The 21,059-nt window shown below is 38.4% G+C and overlaps 2 protein-coding genes across 3 annotated transcripts; both read right to left on the bottom strand.

Moving 5' to 3' along the window:
- Positions 1-8,671: 8,671 nt before the first annotated feature.
- si:ch211-255i20.3 (transmembrane emp24 domain-containing protein 11) lies at positions 8,672-15,311 on the bottom strand. Its single transcript, XM_048231895.1, has 5 exons — positions 15,097-15,311; positions 14,237-14,328; positions 14,002-14,127; positions 13,053-13,199; positions 8,672-9,067 (listed from the first exon to the last, which is right to left on the bottom strand). Exons 1-5 carry the CDS (start codon positions 15,224-15,226, stop codon positions 8,918-8,920), a joined length of 645 nt encoding a protein of 214 aa, XP_048087852.1. The 5' UTR covers positions 15,227-15,311; the 3' UTR covers positions 8,672-8,917.
- A 332-nt stretch (positions 15,312-15,643) lies between these two features.
- spon2b (spondin 2b, extracellular matrix protein) lies at positions 15,644-19,455 on the bottom strand. 2 transcript variants are annotated; one of them, XM_048231700.1, is made up of 6 exons: positions 19,375-19,455; positions 18,423-18,657; positions 17,925-18,148; positions 17,378-17,569; positions 17,065-17,248; positions 15,644-16,356 (listed from the first exon to the last, which is right to left on the bottom strand). In XM_048231700.1, the coding sequence occupies exons 2-6, from the start codon at positions 18,646-18,648 to the stop codon at positions 16,133-16,135; spliced, it is 1,050 nt and encodes a 349-aa protein (XP_048087657.1). In that variant the 5' UTR covers positions 18,649-18,657; positions 19,375-19,455; the 3' UTR covers positions 15,644-16,132. The 2 variants fall into 2 exon arrangements, with proteins under 2 accessions (XP_048087657.1, XP_048087658.1); XM_048231701.1 differs by having other exon boundaries at positions 19,369-19,443.
- Between the last annotated feature and the right edge of the window lie 1,604 nt (positions 19,456-21,059).

Genomic DNA, 21,059 nt, shown 5'->3' with positions numbered 1-21,059 from the left:
GGCTAGGCCTAGGTATGCCTGGTTTAGGCTACACAAGCTTGCATAAATAACCATTGACAACTTGTTATCAGTTTGAAAAGCAAGTGCATTTATTCACTCTTCTTCATTTATAAATTCCCGCGGTGCTGAGCTTCCTGCCATCCAGTAGGCCTACGGTTGCAGTCAGATCCTCCACCATCCAGTAGAGTGAAGCGGCACCTAACATAAATAGAAGAAAGATAGACAGTGTTAGATAAATATGTTCAACTGAAGGCTACTTACAAGTGAAACTTTAGAATAATCATATTCAGTCTATGTTGTCTACATCGTAGCCTACTGTCTAACTTACAAACTCATTCATGCTAGAGTCAACTTAGGCTAGCTGGTAACAGTAAGCGTTCACGTTAGCCAGCAGCACATCATCTTCAGCCATCATTTTGACAGTAAACTCAACAAACATTTTATGTAAATCATATAAATATAATCAACTCTAAATTACTGACAACTAACGTTAAGGAAGGCCTAATTATAAATCAGACTGGGAGTAATGTTAACGTTAACATAACATTATGATGAACTGCCATAACGTAACGTAAAACATTAATTTGACCACAGCAAATTAAGATAACGTAGCTAGCCTAAGTTGACTCAAGCATGAATGAGTTTGTAAGTTAGACAGTACGATGTACATAGACTGTAAACATGCCTGAATTTAATGTAGTACAATTTCACTTTGAAACATTATCGTTAGATAAATAAATGCTTGCTTACCATTAAGGTGGAGCGGCGAACTTGACAGAGAGCTGAACACGGTTGGTCTGACTGAACCATTGCTCAAAATGATCTCCCGCTGGACAGTTCAAACGTCGTCGCACGGTCAACTAAAAATCCACTACTTTTCAATCACCACGTCAAAATTTCCCAGTAAACCATACATCCATGACTTTTCAATATCTTTTAGTAAACTATGTATCGATGGTCTATCGATTATGGTAATATAAACTATAAACCAATGTTGTCTCTCTATCTATGCTCATGCACTGTCGGAGTTTTGTCAGGATTGTAATGCTGATTCAATGTCTATTTACCATAGAGATTTCAATCTCAACCAAAATGATGATTTGGATGGAAAATCAACATCATATCAATGTCACCTTGCTATCTGGGAAACTTTGTGAAGATACTGTCTGCATAAATCGTCTTGTAAGTAAACTACCAGTGCTTTTTCAAAGTTCTTAATGTCTCGTTTTAAATGTCAGGGCCCTCGTAAGTCTACCAATGAAGTGTGGAGATACATTGAACCTCGTAAATGGTGTAAAACAGTGATTTATTTGCATGGCTAGCCCGATGCCGAAGCACCACCATTGAAAAAGCTGTTGGTAGCATCGGCTAACTAGCGCCAGATTTTGGAGTGCAGGGGACAAGCCGAGATGGGCTATGAGACATACGTTCACACTCGGCATCATGTTTCAACACACTTTAGGTCAATTTCACACCGGAATTCTCCTTTAACTTTGCAAAACTAGTGTTATAGCCTACTTATCACAACGTTGTCAATCGTAATTTATTCTCACGCTAATTTTACGCTAATTTATTCTCACGTCTCTCTACGGAATTACCTGCTTAATTTGCGAAGAGAATTAAGAGAAATCACCTTTTTGATAATTGAGCCAGTAGAGAAATAACTGTTCAGAACTAATCTGTAGCCTAGGGTACTGTAGGCTTCTGCAGAAAACAATGTTGTTGGCGATTTAATACTATCTAGCGACGTTTTCAACAGGCTGCGCAATAGAGGCTTAGACAACTATGACCCACGTTTTGGTTTCGTAAATTAATTTAGCCTACTTCTTGACTGCAATGTAGTCAATTGACTGCTTGACAAGTTATTTTTATTTTTCTGTACAATAAACAAATACATCTGCTTTATGCCGCAGAATTACGCACTTGGCCAGCCTATAGCAGGGCACATTTTGGAGAGAATAGAGAATGTACGCACGCAAGAATCTCAAACGTTTTCTAAACAATAAAAACAGAACGGATGCAGCAGGCAGCAAATGTAGAAGAGTCATTTCCAGTGGAAGAACCCAAAGCTATGAAGGCATAAATGGCAAGTTGTTATTTTATGAAGACGTAAATGGTTGCGCTATAGGCCTAGTCAAGTTTGCAAGAAGGAGACATAACGCGTGAGCATGCCACACTATCCAGGGACGCGCTCACACAGCTGTGGTAGCGGGGGCAGGAGGATTACTGTTAGCGCAGGCTTTATATAAAATTCTTCAACAGAAGCCTTATTAAATAAAGGCCTGCCTCGAATGCAGGCTTGCCCAAAATAAATGGTTTGCGCAGCCTACAGTAAGTAGGCTAAATAAGACCCGCCACAATATGCGGTATGATGATTTTTTTTACGAGCAAGATGTTTTTGATGCCCTACGCGCACTGCATGTTCTTAAATAACAATTAAATATCATCAGTAATATTCGACCATCTTCTAGTGTTAATTTTGTCACCTATTTTTAATTTAGTCTTAGTCTTGTGACGAAATGTCCTTTTTAGTCTTTGTCATATTTAGTCATTCAAATATCATTTTTGTTAGTCAAGTTTTAGTCGACTAAAGTCTCGTCATTTTAGTCTAGTTTTAGTCAAAAGAAAACTAAAGGCATCTTAGTCTTAGTCAGTTTTAGTCAAAACATTTTAGTCTTTTTTTAATAACAAATTATTTCTGATTACCATTTCAGTCAAATAGTGTTTCACACATCTCATTTTTCCAACAATATTGTGTGTCCACAGGGCTACTCGTCTGTTATAATTACTCATTCTGATTTTTTGTCAGTCAGTATGTTTACATGCACAGGTAAGTCAAGCTACAGTTATAGCTCGGCTGGGATTTGACCATAGACAGTAAAAGATTTGACTGGACCACTGTCATGATCCTCGTAGACCAGTGTTTCTCAAAGTGTGGTCTGTAAGCTATCCCAAGTGGTCCGCGAGCAGACGTGGACGTGGTAAAATATAATATAGATGAGTTGTCTGCAATATTGGACCAACTTGTATGTAAATCCAAACAGTTCTGCAACACTGTCTATGTAAGATATGCCAGTTTAAATCATATGAATCCTCTGACACAATAAGCAAAGACAATAAGCGAGGTGGTTCAGTGAGTAGGCCTATTGTGTAGGCTAATATAGCCTACTGTTGAAGTAGGTCTAATCTTTTTTATTTTTTTTAGCTAGGTGATGCGTTTCTTTTTTATTGGTTAGGTAAGTGGTCCTTAGTCTAAAGAAGTTTGAGAAACACTGTCCCAGGTATTAATGTTTTACTCCGCCACGCTAGATGGTGATATGCGCCCAAACGCAACACATTCCCCAAACTCTCCATCTAAGCTAACTTGCTAGCGAACTTTCCATATTAGCTTACTTGCTAGCCAACTTTGCATCATCAGTGTAACTAGTTAACCCTCTAGGCGCCACGGTCGAGTTTACTCGACAAGATGCGGTACTGAATAAAACGGCCGATTTAGTCAAATAGGGTGTCATATTTCGTTCGACCTCCACTCCACTAGATGGCAGACATGTCATACGTCATCCCTGAGTCGAAAAAACGGCATCCTTTAAACAAAACTTTCTAGCTACAGCGCATTGAATCAGTGCGTGAAATACCAGAGCTAGTGTGCGTGTGAGCCACTTTGTCAGAGCGATATTGTCAACGTCAGCAAGTATTTGCATTAGATTATCGTCTAATGGCATCAAAAAAGTTTACCTGAAATGAAGTGTTGGGTCTTCTATTCGCGGACCCTGATTCTGAAGGGGAATATCTGCCTTCAGAAAATGACGGTGATTCGTTTAGTGAGGCTTCAGATGCGTCCCTGCCTTGCAATGATGCAGCTGGACAAAGTGAGAGTTTACTCCATAGTTTAGCTTACACCAAGCACAAACGTTGAATCGTTTGCCCAATGTCACTGGTGGGAATAATGTTTCACGGGTTCGGAGTGTTCATCGGGAAGTTAGCAGGGTGTTAGTGGTGTGGCGAACGAGGCTGGAGGTAGCCTAATGTCCATAGCGCTAGCTTCTGTCTCCGTGCCTCCGTACTGTGCCTCTCCGCAATCGCGGCGACAGTAACGTGGTGGAGCCTTTGTCTAATGCCACTGGGTATGTTAGACGAGGTCGAAGTGCTCATAGGACAGTTAGGGGGGAACGTAGAGGCAGTGTGGGGAGTCGCAATGAGAATGACAGTAGGCCTAGTCCGAAAGCTCGCAAATTCTCTCCCACTGACGCGAGCGCTAGGCAGATCTGGCCATGCTGCTCGCAACAGGAGCAGAGGTGGTGACACGGGGCAGGAGAGCCATTAGGCCATGCATAGTCTATCACAAGATGATGGGAATGCCGGCCCTGTATGGATAGGATATGGATATGGATAGTCATTATCTCTACAGCAAAAGGCCTGCGACATAAAAAAAAATTGTCAGCCATTTATTAGTAATGATTTACACTGTAGATTATCTATTTCCCTGACCATTTAGGACATGTGTTTTTTTTTGTGTGTTCATGTCCTTGTGATGTGTGTGTCTTTGTCAGCTAAGAAAAAACAACAAAAACATCAACAAAAAACAACAAAAAAGAAAACAAATACTAACATTGTCTCTTGTCTTGTCTCGTCATCTCACTCCTGATCTGTGCCTTGCTGTGGCAAGTGAGCTTTTGAACTAAACAGGTCTTGTCTACTTGTGTTTGTGTGTCATCTGAATAATATATATGTGCCCCATACATGGAATCAGAGTGCCTACTGTATGTAGTAAATGGAAAATCTCTACAGCAAAAGGCCAGCCTACCGCTACATGCATTTGGTTTGTTTCTGCCATTTATTAGTAATGATTTATACAGTTTGTTTACTACTTACTATTTACCTGAGCATTCAGTATTGTGCAATATAGCATACAGAAGGTGAGGGACATTTTGGGGGAAAAGAAGTGGTGCATTTTATCATTCAAACATGCAACTTTTCATGAAAATTCTATAATCCAAGATGGCCGCCACCATATGACGTCATAATATGCAAATTATATATAAACATTTAATCTCTACATAAACTTTGGGTCATCCTTAATATTTCTCTAATTTACAGAAAGTCTCTATCTCTTATCACTTTTAAGATATAGCCTTTTGAAATGAAGATCGAACGTTTCGAAAAATAACCTCTGGCGCCTAAAGGGTTAAATAGTTGACATTACTTGCTGAACATTTTCGTATGGACATTCTGGGGGATGTTAATTTGTATGAGAGAAAATTCAACTTCTGGGTATGTAGCATTGTGGCATAAAGCTTAGGTAGTTAGCTTGCTAACTCTGGCAGAAATCTCCCGCGTTCTTGTTCCATGTAGTTTGGTGTTGCAGCCACAGGGTTGCAGCAACAGCAGTAGACTAGCCTACAGGAAAGCTGCTGCGCATGAACTCATTCGTTTTTTTTGAAAACGTAACAGCTAGATATTCGGTCTTCTCATTTTGTAGACGAAAATGAAGAGAGATTTTAGCTTAGTTTTATTTCATGCAAAACATTTTAGTCTCATCTTTCTTCGTCAACAATAATGCATCTTAAGATAGTCTTAGTCAGTGTTTCAGGACATTAGTGCAGTCTCGTCATCGTCTCGTCTTAGTCATGAAAAAAAAGGTAATTGACGAACATATTTCCTCTCGTCTCGTCTGACGAAATGAACACTAGCTCACACGCTTTCTTTGCCCTTCCCCTAAGTCTGCATTTATACTTTACTCAAGGGAATTACCCTATAATTCATAGCATTGTGATGTGAAACAGGGTTACCCAAAGGGAGGCTGGCAGCTTGAAAAAGACATCAGTAAACAAATGCCATAAAACATTGTGTTGTCAATTGAATGATAGGCTGAAAGGCTAAAAAACCTTAAAAATAAATCATGAAGAAAAAAAACTGTAATGGCTATAATTATGTATTTGAAGAGAAGGGCTATGCTGTATTCCTCTATTAGAGGGAGACCAGATAGCTAACAAACATTCAGAAAAAGTCCTGTTGGCAAATTTGAGGAAAAGTCGTTAAAGGGGCTATTTCACACAATTTGAGGGTGCTGAATTCAAATATTTTGTTTACCAAGCTCAATTTTGAGTTTTAAGCTTGCTAATTAGCATAATTCACATACTTTTTGGTTTTGCCATCAGATATTATAGGAATGGCAAAAAATAAGGCATTAATATACTCTATGTATCAGATATGTTGTAGGACAGGACAGGAATTACCCCAATGACCCTCAAGTAGCAAATGAAAATAAGCTAAAATTAAAACATAAATTGAAATAATAGCTAAAATTCAGTATGACGTTTAGAAGCAAAATAGATTCCTTGATAATACATTTATAGAATAGTAGGTGCTCATTTTTCTGTAGAAAGTACTTTGTCACTAACTATTATGAACAGTTGTCAGTCTTTTCAGAGGATTTACACTGTATTTTTTTTTTTATTAATGTCCCTGTACTGTAGCTATTGCAGATAGCGATGGTTATTTGTGAAGTGGAAATAAGTCTATCCTCACTCAAGTGCTGTCTAGCAATGTGGAATGTCCAGTAGTGATCACTGCAAAAACTGCTCATTCAACACTGGTAATAGATGCTCAAGATCTAGTTATGTCTTTAGGACACCCATCTGACTGCAGCACATTTAAGAAGTATGCAGGAAAGTTTGTAAGAAACTTTTGTATTGTTATTTGGTATTTGTTATGTGGTAGCAAATGATGTTGACTATCAAAGAAATAGACCTAATGTAGGAATGCACACAGATAGCAACAGATACGCTCAGGCCAATCCAAACTTTTCTCATCTGTTGTTCCTCGTTGGTGGAACACACTGCCAGTTCCTACAAGGGCAGGGTCATCCCTCTCCATTTTCAAAAAACTCCTGAAGACACAACTCTTTAGAGAACATCTCCTCTCATAGCACCACTTACAACAAGTCTTGCTGATCCTAGCACTTACCACCCATCTTGAACTGACACTCAACTGTTTAAAAACAGCACTCACTCACTCACTCACTTATTCTTACTGTACTCTATACCGTTTTTAAATTGTCCTAAAATTGTTGAAAGAAATTGCTTTAAAACTTAACTGTTACCATGTTGTTAGTCGCTTTGGTTAAAAATGTATCAGCCAAATTAAATGTAATGTAATGTAATAATGGTGTAGGCCTATCTGATTAAGACCCAAAGAGTGGTTGAAACGTACTTATTAAATTACACTGGGAGCAAAGAAGACTATCTTCACTTTTTTCCCTTTGCAACTGTCAAAGATATCCCAAAAACACAGGAAGGCCTAGGGTATCCTACATCAGATGGCCTAAAGATTAGGCTCTTCTGCATAGCATTAAGTGATTTGCATGCAGTAAATTGAACACTGACCTTGATCTAGCCTACTTTGGCTATTTAAAGGTAATTTATTGCCAAAACATCACACAATATAAATGAGCTATAACAAACAATAAAGGACTTAATCACATACAAACTACTATTTTACTGACTACAAAAATAATAATTATGTAGGAAGTTTAGAAGTTTAAAACCCAGAATTGACCAAAAGTGCACCAAATTCAACACAAATGACTCAATACACTTGGAGGAGGCCTGCGTCTTTTCTTTTCCAGATATTTTAGGATTAGGATATCGTTTCAGTATCGAGTATCAAGATATTTATGGCAGGTATTGTATCGAAGTCATAATTTTGGTATTGTGACAACACTATGACAGAGCCACTCTGTTTTCTAGATGTCGAGGATCAGAGGCTCTACCACCAACAAGTGCTGCTCAATGGCATATTAGAAGAGCACATTATCAAGCTCTAGTATGGAGGCAAGCACACATACCAAATCCAGTGTTACTAGAAGTAAAATGTTTTTTACTTTTCGGTTGTTGCTGACGGTAGATGCAGTTCTGCATTAGGCTTATTCCCGCTATCTAAGTTCATATGTACTGTAGGATATATTCTGAGTTGACGGTTATCTGTGCAATTTGTTATTGTGATGAAATGCATTAAACACCACGAGTGACTCACTATGTTAGCAATAAAAATATGGTTGTGTTTTGATTAGAATTTCCGAGTTTATTACATGTTAACTGTAATCATGTTCCCATTAAATACGTTAATAAACTATAGTATGGCTTCTTTATTGCTCAAACATGTATTTAGAGAACACGTTTATTTGGTTTTAGTGATTACTTTTGAAATCAACCCAATTTAGGGAAAAATAAGCACAAATAATCACTATTTTATGTTAAAATGCTGATTATGCAGCTTAGAACTCAAAATATTCAGAATCATCACCCTCAAATTAGGTAAGAAGGGTGGTTTACCAACTTTTCCTCAAATTTGCCGTCAGAAGTTCTCTTCTGTGAAGCTGCTCTCCCTCTATATTGTAGTTGGTGTATTTGACATTATTTCTTTTATCTACAGTATGTGACAGTATTACAGTATGTGACAGTATTACAATAGGCTACCTTCCAATAGTCAAACTTGCAGAACAAAAAAAGAGAACAATAGTGACATGAGATGCACAGAATGGGCAGCAGCGGTTGTAGATAGCATTTTATTTGAGGAAATGTATGTGGATTCATTCATTTTTATATCTGCATGAAATAATAAAACACAGTCTTAGTTTAATTTAGTATTTTATTGCAGCTAGAAAGATCCATGTGCACTTTAATGGTCAAGGGTATAAGTAATTATTTAATTTATTTTGTCACTTTCCTTGTCAGATAATTTAGAATTGCCTACAGACTCTTGATTAACTATTGGCAGGTTTATTCAGTCACCATACATATCCTACAGTCTATAATCATAGTTTAATGCTGTTCCCATTTTGGTGTGTTGATGCCAACACGATTTTGTTCAAAACATACCACCAACAACTACCACAACAAGAACTGCCAGCATAACGTCAAACCAGTTTCTTTTCTATAAGAAAGTCCTTCAGCCTCTTGATCTGCCAGAATCCAACAGAAAGTAGTATTGCTGTCTGAATAATGGCCCACCATAAAACGCTCCAGTTTGTCTGCTCACTGATCTCTCGAAAGGTTTCTTCTCGTTCCTGGTCATTTGAAAGAGACACAATGTGACAAATTAAAAAAGTTCAATAGGGACTGCTAAAGTTCTTGATTTAAGAACTGTATATACAAAAACAAATGCCATTTCAGCTTTTAAAGGAGAAGTTCGGTGTGATATTGACCTAAAGTGTGTTGAAACATGATACCGAGTGTGAACTTTTGTCTCATAAATCATCTCGGCTTGTCCTCTGCACTCCGAAATCTGGCACTAGTTAGTCGTTGCTACCAACAGGTTTTCAAAGGGGGTGCCTCGGGCATTGGCCTAGTCATGCAAATAAATCACTGTTTTACACCATTCACGAGGCTCAAAGTAGCTCCACACTTCATTGGTAGACTTCCGAGGGCCCTGACATTTAAAACGAGACATTGAGAACTTTGAAAGAGCACTGGTAGTTTATTTACAAGACGATTCATACAGACAGTACCTTCAGAGCCTGTATACGGAGAGCCTGGCCACTCTGTATTAAGTCCCATTGTACCGAATTTAGGTTGCAGTTCCACCAAAGTTCCACTGGGGGCGATCGCCATGAGTGCTAAATGAATGGGAGTCAATGGAGCTAGACGGCTAAATTTGTCTCTTTCACCTGAATGTCGTTGACAAATCTCAGATTTGATTGTAGTTTGTGTAACTTCAACATGGGTTATAGGTCAAAAGTTGAAAGAACGAGTGCTGGCCCCAGCCGTGGCGCAACTGGCCGGGGCACCTGCACCGTACACCGGTGACCCGGGTTTGATTCCCGCCCAGTGGTCCTTTCTGGATCCCACCCCGACTCTCTCTCCCACTTACTTCCTGTCACTCTCCACTATCCTGTCGCATTAAAGGCATAAAAGCCCCCCAAAAAAAAGAACAAGTGCTTATGTCCTTTTGATTTCTTACAGGTTGGGTCGTTGTTGCCCATAACACGCTAGCATTGTGCTAATGAATGACGTCATTGACACGTTTGAAAGGCTTTTTAGAACAATTAAGTGACTTTAAAAAATATAATACTCAACCAAGTGTATTTTGTTTGCCTCTCCTTTCGAATACAATATTCAAATTACTTGGCAAAAAATTATATCCCGAGAAAAGTGGATTTTGAGGGGTACAGCTCCATAGACCTCCATGCATTCTGCACTCGTGGACGAGCGCCCTCATGTGGAAGTTTTCCGAGAGTGGCAGTTCTCCCCTTATTAGACATTCTCTGGTACCTTCAGGAAGTTTACCGTTCACCGCCATCTTGAATTTAGTCACGATAAGTCATGCGATGAGTACTAATGAACAGGTATGATAAGGGATCAGATTCCAAATATAATTCTGTGGAAATGCATGGATTCCAGTTGCTGCTTAAAATATGTATTGACTACATGACAATTAATTATTTTTGGAATCTGATCCCTTATCATGTGTTCATTCGTACTTGTCGCTTGACTTATCGTGACTAAATTCAAGATGGCGGCGAACGGTAAACTTCCTGAAGGTACTGTCTGTATAAATTGTCTTGTAAATAAACTACCAGTGCTTTTTCAAAGTTCTCAATGTCTCACTTTAAATGTCAGGGCCCTCGGAAGTCTACCAATGAAGTGTGGAGCTACTTTGAGCCTAGTAAATGGTGTAATGCCTGAGGCACCCCCTTTGAAAACCTGTTGGTAGCATCGACTAACTAGTGCCAGATTTCGGAGTGCAGGGGACAAGCCGAGATGAGCTATGAGACAAAAGTTCACACTCTTGTTTTAACACACTTTAGGTCAATATTACACCGAACTTTTCCTTTAAGGGTTTACCATTTTTTTGTTTTCATTTTTGGTGTAGCGTCTTGATTTCTCCAAAGGAGGAGTAATTTGTATACTTGAAGTAACATGGCAACATTTTATGAAATTGGGTTACTCACCATCTTCCCTAGAGTAACATAAGTGGGTGAAAGCCTTTTGTCTCAGTGCATGCATTGTTTCAGTCTGGCAGCCCCACCGCTTAGCATATTGAATGGAATCCAATTTTGGTAGTTGTACTTAGCCCCAATATAGTCCCAAGTCAATATCTGCCTAAATAGCCTCATCTTAATCTGCATTGCCAATTTGTAATTGTCGTGAATTTGTGAACTCGTGTTTTTGCTCACTTTTACGACACAACATGTTATCTGGATTAATTGAATTCCACTCACTATGCTAAGCTAACCTAGCGGTGGGGCTGCCAGACTAAGACAATGCATGCACTGAGACTAAAATGCTTTTGCTCACTTATCTAACTCTAGGGGAGACAGTGAATAGGCAAATTTCATGAAATAGTGGTGTGTTCCTTTAAATGCATAAGATGTGGTCAGCAATTCCGTTTTGTGAAAATGTTCAGCAGCCAGTGCAATTATATCCCTCTCTTCCATACTCCTGATACACAATGTAGATTGGCTTGGATTGTTGCCTCTATGTTTGTTTCCCATTTACAGAATAACAACCAAAACAACACCAAGCAAAAAACAAGTGGTTATGTGCATACTCTGAACAGACAGCTAGAGGGCCGTGAGGAGGAATTCTGAAAGTGTGTGATCAGAATCATGAACTGCAACTTTTACTCAAGATACAGTGCATAATAGTCACCATTGCACATACAAAGAAAAAGGCAAAATATATATTTTTGTACACAAATTAAGATTAGAGATCTTAAAGATTAAGTGAAATTACTGCATGATTTGCCCTCTTACTTTTCAGCAAAACTCTCAGCATCTTCCACTAGAGGGTACCCAAGACCACAATAAACTAAAATTCACATGGTATTCAAACCTCTCCACCCCTCTCCACTCGTCTGACCTCTCTACACCCCTCCCCACTCTTCTGACTTCTCTACACCCCTCTCCACTCTTCTGACCTCTCTTAACCCTTCTGACCTCTCTACACCCTTCCCCACTCTTCTGACTTCTCTACACCCCTCTCCACTCTTCTGACCTCTCTTAACCCTTCTGACCTCTCTACACCCCTCTCCACTCTTCTGACCTCTCTAGAGGACCTCCAAGTATATATATATATATATATATATATATATATATATATATATATATAAGTGTATATATACTCTTTTGATCCCGTTTGGTCTCTGCATTTATCCCAATCCGTGAATTAGTGAAACACACACAGCACACAGTGTACACACAGTGAGGTGAAGCACACACTAATCCCGGCGCAGTGAGCTGCCTGCATCAACAGCGGCGCTCGGGGAGCAGTGAGGGGTTAGGTGCCTTGCTCAAGGGCACTTCAGCCGTGCCTACTGGTCGGGGTTCGAACCGGCAACCCTCCGGTTACAGGTCTGAAGTACTAACCAAAGTAGGCCACGGCTGCCCAAGAGTTGTCTTTTTAACAAAACTTTTAACTGTGAAAATAAGATTTATGAAGTCTCATCTTGTTGCTGAAAAGTGGGCAGGTTTATGGAAATATGTCAATTACGTTTTCAAATAACAGTCATATAGCAATATGGTGCCCTCAACAATTGTTAGCTCCCTGGGTAAAGATGAGTGAAAAGGGTTATAAGAAATTCACTTTTTGATGCATTGCTGTAGCTTAATATCATAATGGAAAAAAGTGAAAAGGGCGGCCTTTCTTATAACCGGTTTTACTCATCTTGAACAGGGGTGTTAAAAATTGTGGAGCATACATTAAAAAATCATATATCATAAAATAATACGATAATAATATATAATAATATATCATAAAAATAAAAATTATCCCTTTCAAACAAGGTAACATACTGTACACTACAAATAAAGTGGAACAATTTGACATGGAAAAAAATTGCAGATAATAGATTAACTAACTAAAAAACTGTAAAAAAATATCATTGAGGACCAGTGTGCATGTGTAACTATGATAAAAGTGTCAAACTCAACAAAATGGCCTACTCCATCCTAGATTTTTGCTGCATCATAGGATCACCATATTCCTTTTGCTTTATGGTGACATCGGTGATGTTTTGTTGACTCTGACTTTTGTACAAATAGTTAGTCTTACCCTTTGATAATCTTGTTGACGAGCAATGTAATTCATTTGGTCAATAAGGTGCTGTAGACTGTACTCCATTGTTTTGACCGTGTCTTTGGCTTTGACAGCACTGGGATCGATGGAGTGTTCTCCCATTTGTACATCTAAATGGACTCTCTGAATTTCATGGTACAAATGGAAAAACATGGTTTTCATTTAATTAATGAAACGGTGACATCTTGACATCATGTTATGACATTACATTTTTTCTCAGTACTCCATATCATCTTATCACTTGTGCACATCATTGAAGCAGTTTCTCCCCATTTTGAACAAATAGCAATGCTTTCGTACATCCATGCAACTGACTTTGTACCAATGTCTGGTGTTTTTTTTCATTTCCAATGGCTAATGTCATGTTGGTCAAAATGCCCTATACTGGTTCACTGCTGAATAGTCTTCCCCCGTAAAACTAATTGTCCTTATTTCATTGCTTTGTCATTAAAATGCTTTGTTTTCTTTATACCGTCATAATGTCTGTCAATAGTAAAAACTCTAAATACACATCAACTGTCTTGCAATCAACCCCCTACACACAATAATATGTAACTTTGTAGTTTTGATAGAAATAGAAAATAGTGCTGCCTTGGGCATTGTTCATTAGAAAATACTTACAGAGTAAACTGTCATATTGACAAAAAGACTAAACAGTTTGACTATGTTAACATAAACAATGGCATCATTTTGATTGCACTGACCGATTGGTTGGCATAAATATTTGCTTTTGGGGCATAAACAAAGCATGTTTAGCAAGATATGCGCTTTTGCAGGTTATCCACCATGCTGTGCAGTTTACACTAATTGTTTTGAGTAAATGTAATAACTGTTGTGCAAATGCTCATTATGATTAAAAAATGCACTAAAGCGACTGAGAAAAACTGTAACACAGATTCAGCTAATTCAGTGGACTTTAGCATACCAGCCTTTCTCCTGCAAAGACAGAGAACCTAGTCGAGTTTGACTGCATACATAGAAAATGCTGCCCCGAAGCATGTGATGTGAAGGTAAATTTTCCATATTTGCCATACCGTTTCAGCATCAGTATCTGTTCAGAAAACACACAAGTTATGGCTGTGTTACTTGGGTATCCAGCCTGCCTTGTACTGTAAACATTTGTAAGAGAAATAGTGACGAAAGCGAGGCTATCCTTGTACCTCATGATTTGGGTCTCGGATTTTGACTGTCATGCCAAGATGAGGAGTATTGGCTGGCTTGTTTGCATCCCAGTGTTCTAACAGAAAGTAGCCTGAAAAAATCAAACTAAGAATATCACTGATAGTTACATTGTTAAAACTATATGGCAAGCATGAGATATGCATATCACGTGATTCACATGTTCAATCAGCTCTATGCTACTATTTGCCACTTTTTATATAGTACATATGGTAGACCTGTAGGCAACATGTTAAGGTATCACCCTCAAATACATTTTTGGTGGTTTATGGCCATGTGAAGGGTAGATAAATACACCTGGTATTCCCACTAGCTGCCCAGGTTATGCATTATTTCCAGTGTCCAAAATGGATTAACCCTTGAAAATGTTAGAAAAGCTTTTCTAGCCGGTCATTGCCAATTATTACCAAACTCGCCAGCTAGCATGCTATGCAGCTTTTATCAGTTCCAGCCGTGTTTGTGGTGGTTTTGTGACGAATGCCACATTAATGTTCAGTTTAAAAGGAACTAAAATGACCAAATCATAAATCAAGACTGAATGGTAACACAATAGGTCTAGAGATGAATGCTTTAGGCCTAAGTGTACTATTGCACCCTAATTGTGTATGTTTATTAAATAACATTTGATTTATTTATGTTAAATATTGGTGTTCTGTCCTATCCTCTTTTTAGTTCCCTCAGATTTCCTTCCACTGTTTCGTTGCAGACACAACACTAGAGTTGTGAGACAATTACATGGTTCAATATTTACCAGATAGTTTTACTTAGACAATGATATACAGCACAAGCAGAAATTGGTTATCTTTGGAATATATTCAACTTTAATTTCAATTATTCCTACCTGTTACCAGTGTGTCCTCTGGGATTTCCTCAATGATGCACTTCTCCTCTTGTTCACCCAAATCAAAGTACATAGCAATGGACCATGACAAAAAACAGACCTCAAATATAATTACAGTCAAGATTTTCATTTCAAAGGATTGTGTTAAATGGTCAACTCTCAAATTTCAGACTGCTAATGCCTCTCTATGTAACGTATGTATTTAACTTTGGTGAGAACTTTCCACCTGCTTTCCTGTAGGTTACTATGAATTCTATCTGTCACACAAGGGCACACACAGATAAAAGAACGAGCCGATAAAGAAAATGAAATAGCTCACTTATTAAGTCTTTTCTTTGACAAGTGAAAATTGTTTGTCTGAAATCTGCTTGCTTTTAAGCTTACTCCATCTTCCATTCTCAGTAATACATTTCTCTGGAGGTTATAAAAGTTAATGCAGTGTTGTATTATTCTCCAATACTGCTTAAGTTTGTCCATTTCTGGCTACGTGTATTAGGTAACTAAGCAGACTGCATTACACATATAGTGGGATGAAGAACCTTAGACATAATTTTATTCAACATTTATTTACAAGTGGTACAATACTTTATCAAGTACAATGTACAAAAATACAAAATAAATACAGCACATTTTTAGCCCCTCTTTTTTCCATCAGACTTAACCTTCACTTGACAATGTGTTTTACCTATTTTGCAAGTAATGTTGTCTGATCAACTGATGGACAGTTAGTACTTTTATATAAAGTAGAACAGGTCTGTGTGTCTGTGTTCTTTAGATACAATGAAGATTGTGGGAATTTCCTTTATCTCAGTGTTATTCTATAATTGATTATAACCAAAACATTTCAAATGTCAATGTGTATTTGTAACCAAAAGGCTCATAACAAAGCTGTAATGTGCTTATTGAGTTCTGGGAAAGAGTGGGAGTGTGTTTGTTAGAATGGTCTATTTAAAAGAGGTCACTTCCAGCACTGAGCCTGAATGCATCAATCTTTTGTAGAGACATCTGGATAAACTAGAAAGTCTACTTTGTTCTCTTAGTTTCCTTTTGGAGTAGAAAGAGGCAGTTGTGTTGAAACCACAGGAACACAGTTGTCTGGGGTGCATTTCCTCTCTTCCTCCAGAGGGGGGCATGGTGCCCCGTTATTTGCAGGGTGTAAATGAATGTAGCGCGTTCGGTGCCTTGCCCCAGATTCGCCACACTTACCCTTGCACAAACCCCAGGGTGACCACGCAGACACTTCACAGTCTAGTGGAGTATCTGAAAGCATCATGATTCAGTTCATGTTAAATGCCAACACAATGTGGTAATACTATTCCTGCACGTAATAGTTGCTAATGGTAGGAAGAACGACATAGGCCACATAATGTTCCCACAAGAACCTTAACAAATGCACAAATTACATATTGTCGTAGGATTGATTCTGCCGTTTAAACACTTATTTACATAGTACCTCAACATTTACATACATTGTACAACATATTTGGATCTAGGGAAGTATAAATCCATTTAAATTGTCACTGATGTGTTTTTAAAAATACTTTTTTCTGCTTATGGTTGTCCATGTGCCCGATGCCTTGATATATACCAAACAGAGACTTGAGACTTGAACAGAAACACAAGGCTGGAGTTCACATCATTTTGTACTTCCATTACCGAAACTTCCTGAGTGCTCAATGGCTGTAAAACTGTCAGATGTGGTCAGGCATTGTTATTTGTTTTTGGTTTGTTTCTGGGTTGCTATGGAGACATATGCTTCACGGTAGCTGACACAACCTTGCAGCGTTTCTACAATGGACCGAGTTATCAAAACATTTCTCAATGGAGAATAACTTTCTCATCCAACTATAACTTTAAGACGGTTATAGATTTGACTAAAACTAAGTGAAAGTTATTACAAAATTCTTAAAAAGATATACTTATTGTCTCCACTCTGCAAAATTGTCAAAATCATACGTAATGACTTACTTATCAGGGAGCCCTCTATTTCATTGCCAGTTGGGATTTGGTTTGATTGGGTTGGCTCAATTGGCAGGCTGAAGACCTGAGTGTTCTTGATCTTTGTAAGGATGACCTTAGCTAGAGGTGGTAGATGCTTTAATCGAGGGTAAAAGAAGGAGTTGGCCGGGTGACTGGGAGAAGATGAAGTGATCTGCATGACAAATAGCTTCCATTAACATGCTTCATTGTCATCATAAATATGTTCTACAGTATCAGAACATAATATCAAAATTATCTATGCAGAAGTTATTATTCATGAGTTTACGCACATGTGCCATACCTGTGTAACTTTATCTTGTGGAATGGTTTCAAAGTTTGGAGAGGAGAAGGTAAAACCACTGTCTGTACCCGCGTCATAAGGGTACAGGTCCATACTTATGCTTTCTTTCCAATGTTCTCCATCACATAAGTTCAAGCTGTCCATACCTACAAACCAGTCTGGACTTGGCACAATCCTCACAATGAAGGACAACTGGATGGAAAGATGGGAGTTATACTGATTAAAATACAGTTTAAACAAATAAAGAAATAGAAATAAAACTAAGTAAAATGACTGTACAGAGCACTATTGTACATAAAGTTTTTAATGCATTGTTTCTGTAAATAGCAGCAGATAGTTAGCAGAGTCCTGCAGTAGTCTGCCAATGAGCTCTTTTCTTTTATGAATATTCATGGGCACTGGAAATAAGTAGTTAAATGAAGTAGAATAGGACTAGTTTTTGTTTCTAGTACATATCGAAGAGCTGTAGATGTAGGAGTTAAATCTATAATTTAGAGTTCAGATACGTATTTGACCCAAAATCAAATTTTTTTTTATTTTCACTTACGAAAGAGTGCCTTGCAAAGACCTCAAACTCAGAGATTGTCTGGCCTGTCCCGTCAAGCACAGCAGGTGCCGAAAATAAGCCATAGACACTTTGGATCTTTTCTCCTGCCGCCTCCACCTCATTTATTAGCGTCCAAGCTTCTCCCTTCTCTGTAAACTCCCTCACCCCATTGCTGGCATAGTCATCACTCTGCCAGATGTGATAGTCTGAACTGTGAGTTACCCCTAGAAGAAAAGACAAACACATGCAGTTGTCAACTGTCATTTTGTGAGATTTCATTCTGACAGTGCCTAGGCCTTAAAATGATTAGACATTACTCAATGAATTAGTCCTTCATCATACCAACTCTTCTCTGGTTAGTTGACTTTTAACAATCTAAAGTGTACTGTAGATTTACAAAGTAAAAAACAGAAAAAGTAGAAAGAGCTGCTGAAACTGAGCGGTATTTACATGTATTTATGCTGTTTTTAATCCAGCTAACAAGAGCACTCAACTCACCAAAGACTGGGGAAAACTGAGCAGGGGGCCTGTAAAGGGGGTAATGCTTAGGGAAAGAAGTCTGGCTCCATTTGCCTGTAAACTTCAAGCTGTACTTGGCAGTGCTGGTCGCGGTACAAACTGGATCCACACTCACAGGCATTAAGTTGACTCCACTCAGCGTGTTAAAAGTCAGGATCAGGATGGCCAGCAAGCAGTCTGCACAGATGGACATTAGAACCTCCATACTTGTTGACTGCAGAAGTGAAATAAAGGAAACATATGAAAAAGAGTGGTAAATTAAAACCTGCCTTAACCTCCTCACATAGCACAGGGTTAAACAATAAGTGTGGTGAAAAGGATACTGTGCCATGTGAGTAATGGGGAAAGAATTCAGCGCTGCATGAACTAATTTCCAGCCCACCACAGTCATTATTTCTCCTGTAAACCTAGTTCAGGAGAGGCAAAACCACACTCAAAGAAATGTGGGGCACAGCAAAAATAAAACTCTATATGTGCTATATTTTTGGAATTGAAAATTTAAATTGGACATCTCTTTCCATTCTTCCATGAGCTGATCAAATCTTGTAATCCAAATGTATACATTTATCTTAGTGCTATACATTTATATTTCTTCTGTTTTGCCAGCACACTTAAAGCTTTGTTTGTTTGACACAATATCATATAAATCAATTCTAATGAAGAAACTTTGCTATGGTTTTCTTTTATATCCATGTTAACAGTGTTTTTTTCTTTTCAAACAGACCTGTTGTAGTGATGCTATTATTACAGTTTGAATAGTAGGCAAGGAATCGCATACTCACAGAACCTCAGGACCTTATAAGCAGTTTTAATGCAGTATCAACGTCATGCAAATGATAAACTAATTGTACATTTTCAATGCTAGAATAAATAAATGCAATGCAAGCAGTGGAGAAATAGCTGTACAAGTTTCATGGCCACACACACTCACGGATGAGATGCAGAGTCAGATGAAGCTTTGCAGAGTGGAGAGACCACCTGTGCCTGGGCTGTCTGGGCGAGAGACTGCGAGGCTCTCCCACTGCTCCCTGCTATTTATGCTCTCCAGGAGGTTCCCCTTAACTCAAACAATATCAATAACCTTCTGACCCCTCCCTGCAGCAGTGATGCATGAACCATACTCTACATTACAAGCTCTGTAGAGAGCTTCTCGATGGGGAACACATCACCACCCTCAAGGCATCCAGCAACCCCAGCCGCCCAAAGGGGCTAACCACTCCAACATGCGGCATGGTAATGACTTCCACATGCTCACGTTTAAACTTTTTTCTTCTTTTCTCTTTTAGTTCACAGTTTTTCTTCCTTGTTGCAGCAGTTTTTCTGCAGCTTTAGTACACTTACTTTATGTGTGGTCAGGTTTGGTTCAATTTCATCTCAGTTGTTTAAAATAAATCAATATCCCAAAATATGCTTCAATACATATAGCCAGAGACGGAAAAAGAGATATCATGTTTTGTGAATAGGTAAGGAGACATTGTAAGTGAGAAAAGAAGAAATGTCTGAATTTCGCAGGAATTCCTGAATAAAATAGTCTGTTGTTGCAGAATGGGTGTCAGCAACGATACATTTGCGCATGCTTAATATTGGTTGCATCTCAGAGCAGGTTCGTGCATCACTACATAGTATTAAGCAGGCTGGGAAGTCTGAGAGATAAACAGTGATGGTGAATATTTAGAGGAGTATGAGATATCGTGCTTGAGCTGTAAAGGGACTGGGTTGGCCTAAATTCTTCAGCTGAGTTTATCTCTGGGAGTGGCTCAGGGTAATGTCTGCATTAGGTTTGAAGATTTGTGGAAAGCTTTACTATGAAACTTAAACTGTTTGTCTTTCAAGCTGACATTTGACAAAGTGGTGTGTTTGGTAATGTCAGCTGTTTGCTAATGAGAGCTTGAAAAGGGGAGCATTTGGCAAAGGAATTTGGCAGCCAAGAGAACAATTATTCTGTTATTTCTTCACTGGCTTGTTTTTGCATAGCTTGCGTCGGGGATGAGAGAGTGAGATCAGTGTTGTGAGTAAGCAGAGTTAAGCCAATGAAAGCAACAACTAATATTTGTTGGAGCTTTGATAAAAATAAATACACAAATGCATGTTTATTTTGGAAATGTGTCAAATAATTGTCTTATGAATTAGGTTATTCAGGTTGTAAAAATAAATACATTACATGTATCATGACTTAATGTTATATATGGTGAGTAACATATACTCACCACATATCCATATGAAAACAATCCAATTGCAGTAGTACTATTTTCAACAGATGGATTCACTGTTCTAAACAGTATGATAGCTGTTATGATTTACTTCATTTCCAGTTTATATACATCTCTTTTGTGAACATTTACATTATTTTGTTTTGACTTGTTGAAAGAGTAAACATTACCATTAAAAATTAGCTGGAAAATAGATAATATATACACTGACTGTCACATTCACATTTCAATAACAGTCTACATCATAAATGCAAACAAAACATTAATGTGATTTGCGGGGCTTTGGTGTGGCAACCAACCAAGGTTAGCTTCGCTTAGGTGCACAGTACTGGTTTCTTTTGAACATTTGGGTGTAGGTTTGTCTTGGTATTTGCTCTGTAGTTTCTCTGTGTGTATCTGCATATAA

The sequence above is a fragment of the Alosa alosa genome, chromosome 21 (genome assembly GCF_017589495.1).
Source record: "Alosa alosa isolate M-15738 ecotype Scorff River chromosome 21, AALO_Geno_1.1, whole genome shotgun sequence".
NCBI lineage: Eukaryota > Metazoa > Chordata > Actinopteri > Clupeiformes > Clupeidae > Alosa > Alosa alosa.
Note: the sequence above shows the minus strand (reverse complement) of the source record. Positions and strands in the feature narration are given on the sequence as shown.